The sequence below is a fragment of the Nestor notabilis genome, unplaced genomic scaffold (genome assembly GCF_000696875.1).
Source record: "Nestor notabilis isolate BGI_N333 unplaced genomic scaffold, ASM69687v1 scaffold3087, whole genome shotgun sequence".
NCBI classification, from domain to species: Eukaryota; Metazoa; Chordata; class Aves; order Psittaciformes; family Psittacidae; genus Nestor; species Nestor notabilis.
In genome coordinates, this window is record NW_009936750.1 from 42,271 (window position 1) to 50,579 (window position 8,309).

Genomic DNA, 8,309 nt, shown 5'->3' on the forward strand with positions numbered 1-8,309 from the left:
GCTGAAGGGTGTGTGAGCACAGCAGTGTCCAGTGCAATGGTGGCAAAACCAAGTGGATTTGACTGGACTCTATTATTTGCTTTGCAGTAAGGCTAGGAGTAGCTCAGGACACGAGTGTGCTGTAGAAACAAAAGCCAGTGCAGATAAAGCAGTGGCAACGAGCTCCGGGTGAATCAGTTTGTCCCTTCCTTGACCACTCTCGCTGCCTGACTCCTGTCCCTTATTCAATAGGTGGCCGAAAGCCACCCCAGCAATCGGCGTGCAACCCGCTGCCCTCCTGCTCCTCCTAGTGGAGCGCTGCCTGAAGTCGAGCTCGTGTGTGTCTCCTTCCACCCCAAGGTTTTGAGGAGCTGGGGGGGCGGGGTTTGACACAAAGCCCTTGGACAAAGGCGGTTCACTCTGTCTAGCATGCAGATTTTTCATTAAACCTGGGTTTAGTGACTGTCAGATGCCACAAGCATCTGCATTTCTCTGCTCAACTTCTGACAGCTCAAGGTTGCCCCATACCTGAAACCTGCACATAACTTGCTGGCTGTGTGACTTGCAGGGACCCACCAGAGCAGCAGGCAGCCTGCCCCACACAGACCCCTGCAGGGGCCAGGAGAGGTCACCTGCTCTTGCACCCCATGGTATGAACACTCCCTGAACTTGGGAAAGTTCATATTCACATTTTTCTTCTACCTAAAGTCACTATGTGTGGTGCATGAATAGCAGTTTGAGATTGCTCCACACCAAAATACCCTGTTGGAAGAGCAGGGATTTGGTTCTTGATACCCCAGATCTCCACGAGCACTGTCCCCTTCAGAGCTAGTCTGGAGTGAGAGAAATCAGTATCTATGTCCATCCCAGGGCAAGGGCTGTCTGCCAGAATAAGCAGCACCTGAGGTGAGATGTCTGCCCTCAGGCTTGGGGTGAGGTTAGGGAAGTAAGGGCCTCTTTTCAGTAGGACTTCTTGCTTTGCATTTGCGCAGCAGCAGAAAGTTGGGTGCCTACAGCTTTAGCGTTCCAGCAGTGGCTTTGAAGGCATCTCTGTGGTAGCTGAAGAAGGAAAAATGTTGCTGAATGCTTTTCAGAAACTGAACCAAAGTGCATTTTGGCACTAATCTCTTCTGTCTGTTACTGAGAGCCTTTCCTAGCTCCTGCTGATGGTGTTACGTGCACCCTGCACTCCATAGAAGGAATTCATACCTCCTACAGCTGGCTCTGGTGTAGGCAGGGTGGGCTCCCAGACTGGCTCTGGCAATTTAAGTAACTGCTGTGAGAAGCCAGGGGAGTCATAAGGCCTGTGTCTGAGCTTGGTGTGGCAGCTTGAAGCTGAGCCATGGATGGACTTGATAAAGCCTTTTCCAACCTAAACAAATCTATGAATCCAGTGGTCCCGACTCTCCTCAATTCTGTCAATGTCTGCCACACTGTGATTTGTTCTTTGTTTTCCTCCTAATGCTGTTTGGTTTTGTCTTCTCTTTTCCTTTCTAACCCAGATGAGCTTAGGACAAAGAGCAAAATTGACCTGCACACCTGAGATGGCCTATGGAGCCACAGGCCACCCTGGGGTCATCCCTCCAAACGCCACGCTCCTCTTCGATGTGGAGCTACTCAGGTTAGAGTGAATCTTCTCAAGGGAGTTGGCTGGAGACATCTGTTAATACCCATCCATCCTTTCTCGCCTTGCCAGCAGCGGGAGAAACCTTCACTGGAATCCCAATCTTCCCTGCTCAAGCTGTCCTGTCACTAGCGCCTGCTGTTCGGTTTCTTACGCCTTCCTTCTCTTTTTTAACTTTGTGGTGTCTGTATTTGCCTTTTATTAGAAGCTTTGCTTTTGGGGAAAAACGTCTACTGTTGTAACATTTTCAAGTTGTACATTTTATTTAATTTGCATGTAAGAAGAATTCACAGTGATGATTGAAAATATATATAAATATAAATATATATATATTCCTTACTGAAAAACCACTGCCTTACTGTACACTTAAACCAAGAAGAAAACAAAACACAAAAGGTGCTCAAAGAACAATCCAGTGTACGCCTTGTACATGAACGGGCATTAGCCAAACAGAGTTACCTGCGCTGCCACTTTTCTCAACTTGCACGTTCTGCTTGCTGCTGTTTTAAAAAATACTGTCTCATTTAAGAATTAAAAGTATATATAGAAAACAATAAAATCTTGATACTTTATACTTTCTATTTCCTGGTTTTATTCTCCTGCCACTGGAATTCTTTTTGGTGTATGACAAGTTCTTCTAACAACCATCAATGCATTTCTTTTCATTCTTTCTCTTCTTAGAGGAAACATACACACTTCCATGTGCTGCTGCTGTTGCAGGTGGCACAGTGGAAGATCTCTGTGAGACAAGAGGTACCAGGAACATGCAAGTAAGAGCTGCTGGGACAGAGAGGGTTCCTGGCTCCATCTACCCTGCCCTGCTCATGGCCCCTCACCTCTGCCAAAATTTGGCTGCTGAAGAGATGGAAGATGATACTTCTCAAAGAAAGACATCCACTGTTGGTGCAGAGATGCCATCCAGAGGGACTTGGACAGGCTGAGTCATGGGCCAGTACAAACCTCATGACATTCAACAAGGCCGAGTGCAGGGTCCTACACCTGGACCAGGGCAATCCCAAGCACAAATACAGGCTGGGTGGAGACTGGATCGAGAGCAGTCCTGAGGAGGACTCGGGAGAGCAGGTTGATGAAAAGCTCAATGTGAGCCAACAATGTGCGCTTGCAGCCCAGAAAGCCAACTGTATCCTGGGCTGCACCAAAAGGAGTGTGGCAGCAGGTCAAGGGAGGTGATTCTCCTCTTCTATTCCACTCTCATGAGACCCCACCTGCAGTACTGCATCTAGCTCTGGAGGCCCCAGCATAAGAGGGACATGGAGCTTTTGGGCTCAGTCCAGAGGAGGCCACAAAGAAAGGGGCCTTTCCTATGCTCTCCTATGAAGATAGGGGCTGAGAACTGGGCTCGTTCAGCCTGGAGAAGGCTCCAGGGAGACCTTAGAGCAGCTTCAGGTACCTAAAGGGGGCCTACAGGAAATCTGGAGAGGGACTTTTTGCAAGGGCATGGAGGGATAGGATAAGGGGGAATGGCTTTAAACTGGAAGAGGGGAGATTTAGATTAGTTGCAAGGAAGAACTTCTTCCCTGAGGGTGCAGAGGAGCTGGCACAGGTTGCCCAGAGAAGCTGTGGCTGCCCCATCCCTGGCAGTGTTTAAGGCCAGGCTGGACACAGGGGCTTGGAGCACAACTTGTAAGGATTTTAGCTTCTGGTGGAGGGTGCCCCTGCCCATGGCAGGGGGTTGGAACTGGATGATCTTTAAGGTCCCTTCCAACTGAAACCATTCTACCATTCTATGATTTCACTAATAGCTCTTCTATATAGGACAGGCTAATTTCCTGTTAATATATAGCGAATCAGCCCTGTCAAGGCTTGATGCCCACTAGCTCTCCCAAATTCCTTTGCCAGTGCTCCAGCCACTGTTGCACTGGCCATGTCAGCATGGGTTGCAGATCACAGGCTGTTGCAGTAGTTGCAGGTGTGAGGTCCTGGTTGAATGCAACACAGCCCTGTCACATCTGCCAAACACAGGTCAACCCAGCACACCAGTCTAAAGCTGCTCCTACCGATGGCCCAGTTTAAGTTAGTTGCCCTTTAAAACAAGAAAGAAAACAAGAAGCATCTGACCTGGGACCTTTCCTGAATGCCTTGACAGTGAGCCGTGATGCAGAGGATTGGCTCAGCACACCTAGCATAGCTGTATGTTCCCTCCATCACCTCCTGGTACTGCAGCCAGCAAGCTCCTACCACATCTAAAATGAGCAGGAGGGAATCACTCTGCCCCTCTGCCAGTAAACATTTTCCTGGTCACATTCAGCCTCTCTCTGCAGCACTGCTATGCACTTCCCTTTCGCCCTCAACAGCTCTACCCAGCCATTACCGAGTCTGTAAAATCCTTATTACAGCTGGCTGATGAAGTGCTCCCCCTGATCACCCTTTCTCTGCAGAGGCCGTTGTTGGAAGCAAAGGGTATTACATTTTTCATGCCAATTTCATTTAAAAAAAAAATCTGAAAGGAAAACTAATTGTGCTTTGTGATACTTTGGGAAATTAAGTCTTCAAGGAAATGTAATCTCCAGCTCTTTATTTGACTGCAAATGCGTTAATTTATTTAATTGTATCATCAATCAACACAGTACATATAATTATTACCACTATATAATGGATTGGAAGAAATTTACTGTCATTGCCTGTGTAATCAGATATGCTCTTGTTACTAATTTCTAAACAGCATCAATGGGAAAAAAAAAAATGACCTTCCAGGCTTAATTTCATGCCCTACTTCCTGAAAAATTAAATGGGAAGTGAGCACACACAAAAACCAGCACAGATGCAGAGTACAAGGCTGGTAACATCTGCCTTATTTGCTGCCCCCTCTGCCATTCATATAACTGATCTCATTTCCCTGTCCTTTGATATTACATTTCAAACAAAATCTTGAGCAGACCTCATCAAAACAATCCTCCGGGCATTCGATTTCCATTCCCTGTGTCTTGCAGGTACAAATTATTATTTCATTTTACATGTGCAGGGACATTGAAAGCCCTGAACAGGCACTAGAAGAAAAAGTATGAAATGGAATATTTAATGAAAGGCAGCAGCTGAGCTCTCAGAGAAATCAAAAGCTGCTGATCTTGAGGATTCATTGAAGGCATTTTTATTAATCTTATTACCCTAAAGAATTGCTTTTTATATATGTTTTTCAAACAGCATCAAATCCTCATCAAAACAGCCACTGCAGTGCAAGCATCACACTCTCTGCTATTGACAGAAGCAATGCAGTATTTGCATACGATTTTAAACAAGGCCGGGAGCCTGTGGCACCATTACCAACACTTTAGTGGTTTATTATCAGTATTGAATACTATTTGAAGCATAAATCCAGCATGGTAACAAGCACCTCCACTTTCTGTTACAGCAAGGGGCCTTCTAATTGCCCACCAACTTGTGTGAATGGCCCTTATTTGGCACATGTATATGTGTGCGTACATATGGCAGATAGATATTGATACATATACACACACACACACACAGTGGAGGCAGTTTGTAACATTTAAAAGCTACGGATGCTCACACAGAAGCAATAGGATTTCATTCATTTAAACATTTTTAAGGCAAGCTGGGTTTTGCTTGAGAAATTTAGGTTTGTATAATCTGACAGACAAGCCCCCAAACCCAAGCTGGCACGAGACAAGTAACAGCTCAGGTAAGAGCAACAGCAGATTGCAGCTGCTTTGCATTTAATGTACCTGTGCCACAGCTGCACCCGACCAGAGGTGCAGCACAGGTCAGAGCATGATGTTTCTGTGCTTCAGAGATGACCACAGCAGCTCACAGGCTCCAAGTCTCCCATCACCTGGTTCCTGACTTGGGCCTGCAAGGCTGCAGGAAGCAGCACAGCTTTTAGGAAAGGACATGGGTATGAAGAGGCACAGAGTGAGGACAAGACTTTTTACTAGACACACGGGATGTAACTCTCACTTGCATCCCAAAATTGAGTCTGCAACAGAGGATAAAGCAGACCCGCTGTCCAGGCACTGGGTGGGATTTCCATCACCCACTCAAAACTGAAATTGCACTCCAGCCACTTCAGCTACCTCCTCACGGGTACTCAGGGGTGAAAGAGCCAGCTCGAAGCATCACTGCCACCCTTCTTCACACTCCTCCTCACCAGCTGAGGAAGAACAAAGGATGTGCACAGCACACAGCAGCTACAGGGAACTTCTTGACATGAGTGTCAGACATGGTACCTAGAGCTGGGCGTCCCTCCCCATCACTCACATGCTGAACACAGGTGCTCACGTATGGCAGCAGATGCTCTACAAAGTCTTACCTGAACCACGAGCGTTCAGGCAACACATGACTTGCTTTCTGAAAGGAACGCTTACATGCAGAAGTAGCACAGCATAAAGCTAGCCTTGCTGAAAAAAACCCACAAAACTATGTAGACACACCTTTATTTTTTTAGTAAATGGACCCAAAGCCACCGTGGTTCTTTAAGTGACAATTTTCAACAAAAATCTAAGGATGAAACATTCCTTTATGACTGTCCAACGCACTGAAAAAAAGGAAAAAAAAGGAAAAAAAAAAACCAAACCCTAACAAATCTTCAAAGTATGCTGGCATCTGCCCATGTTCTGCACTGGCTGGAAGTTGTCTGCTCAGGGAGTTAAATATCACATCCAAGCAGATAAATCCTCCCAAGGCAGGAATACTACTGATGTTCACACAACTCCCAGCGGGTTCAGAACAGAGGTAGAGGTGATTCTTTTCCATTTCCAAAACACAGAGTATGCATAACCTACGTAGCACACTAATTTTTATTCACAGGACATGCATGCTGAAAAAAAACGAGCCAAAAAATTTACATCTGTTTTTCTTCCACCAGATGCTACATCTAAGAACTTCTGTACAGGAAATATATTACAGTTCAAACACACCAAGTAGAAAACAATCACACTACAGGTATTGAAAATTACCAGCTTCACCTACTGCCTTGTTTTGGTCAGGTATTCTCTACTTAACATTGAAAGGCATCAGGTTTATTCCTGTCACTCCTATCATGGTACATGTAATAATGTTCCTCTATCACCCTGCAGTGATGCACTATTAGAGCTACTGCAGCTTATCAGCTTTGTCTCAATCACTGGGAATGATTTGATTGAAGTCACCTAAACAGTTGGATTCTTTTAAAAGGCCAATAATTTTCTGTAGTTTGTAAAAGAAACTGTTAAAAGCATGGATTTGGGCTTGCTTTGTTTCTAGTAACTAGCCACCTAATGATCACATAAGGAAGTGAAGATCCTTCAGACACCCCGATACTCCCAGAGAGAGAAAGGCACAACAATTTGGGTAAAATATACAGGTGTGAAGTATCAAACCATACTAAATTCTTCTTTAAAAAGCACAAAAAAATCCCTGTGACAGGGAGACTAACTGAAATGTTCCATTTTCAGAAAGTAGCAAATGAGATTTACCTGCCTGCAGCCAGCTCAGGCAGAGCCCCTTCAGTTCTCTGGATTAACTGCTGGCAAGCTGAAAACCTGTCCTGGAGGCTGGGTGGAACTTCAGGAGGTACAAAACGCTCAACCTGCTTGGTACCATCTCGAAAGGTCCTGCTAGAAACAGGACTGGGGTTACACTGCACTTACCAGGTCACCCTGACAACATGGATAAGCCATGTCCATTTATGGAGATTTAATTTTAAAGCAGATATTCCAATGTTTTACATTTACTTACTTCTAATGTGAAGATCTAAATCAAATTACAGCTTATAAAATTTAAAGGAAAAAGTTATACTTCATTGAGAATTCCTATGTTTAGGTCAAGAACTCAGCAGTAAGGCTGGAAAACAGTTTTCCAAAAAGGGGAGTTTATTTTGGTGGGTCTGTGTTAATTCCGTATTTTTCCTTGAGAAGTTTAAGCTGTTCCTCTTTCTTCTTTGTGTCCATCTTTTGGAATGCCTGGAATTAGGAAAAGAAAAGATGTGAGGAAAAAAAAAAAAATCTCATCTCCTGACATGTTATTTCCTAGTAACTGCAACCAACATCACGAGGAAACACACCAATGTCACACACCAACAGCAGCGTTTAATCCTTGGCCTCAGAGAATGCCTCAGTACCCTGCACACCATGAAGTCACAGGCAGAACATCTTTTTACCTGCACACAAGATCTCATATCCTGCTGCAAATGTGAAGCTGTAAGCCCTTCTCCAAAGAACAGTCCCCAGAAACATGGTTTTTAACACCTTTTTTCCCCCACACAGATCACCAAGTAAAGATGAAATCCTGACAATTTACCCAACCCATTCCCACTGCCAGTTTGGATTGATTTCTTAAAATTACCCAAGCACCTCTCTTTTCCAACTGAATTTCTTTTTCTGCTAGCTGTGTTCACAGGTAACTTAAAACCTCCCAAGTGTACATACCCTGTTTGCATTATAGTACAGAACAACAAGGTATCTGTTGCACACGTTGAATCCTGACAGGTGATCACAAGCGTTTTTGGCATCAAAGATGTCTTCATAGACCACATAGGCTGTTCCTCTAGTTTCAGGAGTGTTTCCACTGCAAGGCAAGATGAACTTTAATATCCAACAAAATTAATAAGAAATAGTTCCATTGGTCTTCAGCACCGACTGAGATTAGATTAACTAATGCAACTTCATGAGAAAACATTTTATTGTTATTTTTTCCTAAATCACAGGATAGTTTGGGCAGGGACCCCTTCCACTAGAGCAGGTTGCTCCAAGCC

The 8,309-nt window shown here is 44.8% G+C and overlaps 2 protein-coding genes across 2 annotated transcripts in view; one reads left to right on the forward strand and one right to left on the reverse strand.

The window, feature by feature from the left end:
* FKBP1B (FK506 binding protein 1B, 12.6 kDa) overlaps positions 1-2,175 on the forward strand; it is a gene marked incomplete at its 5' end in the record, with an annotated part of 42,333 nt that extends 40,158 nt beyond the window's left edge. The window contains one exon of the mRNA XM_010018478.1: positions 1,482-2,175. Within this exon, the coding sequence (XP_010016780.1) occupies positions 1,482-1,610 (129 nt within the window). The remainder of the gene's footprint in view (positions 1-1,481) is intronic.
* Positions 2,176-7,323: 5,148 nt separating this feature from the next.
* Positions 7,324-8,309, reverse strand: part of SF3B6 (splicing factor 3b, subunit 6, 14kDa) — a gene marked incomplete at its 5' end in the record, with an annotated part of 4,087 nt that continues 3,101 nt past the window's right edge. Inside the window, 2 exons of the mRNA XM_010018479.1 lie at positions 7,324-7,518; positions 7,984-8,122. Of these exons, the coding sequence (XP_010016781.1) occupies positions 7,429-7,518; positions 7,984-8,122 (229 nt within the window). The remainder of the gene's footprint in view (positions 7,519-7,983; positions 8,123-8,309) is intronic.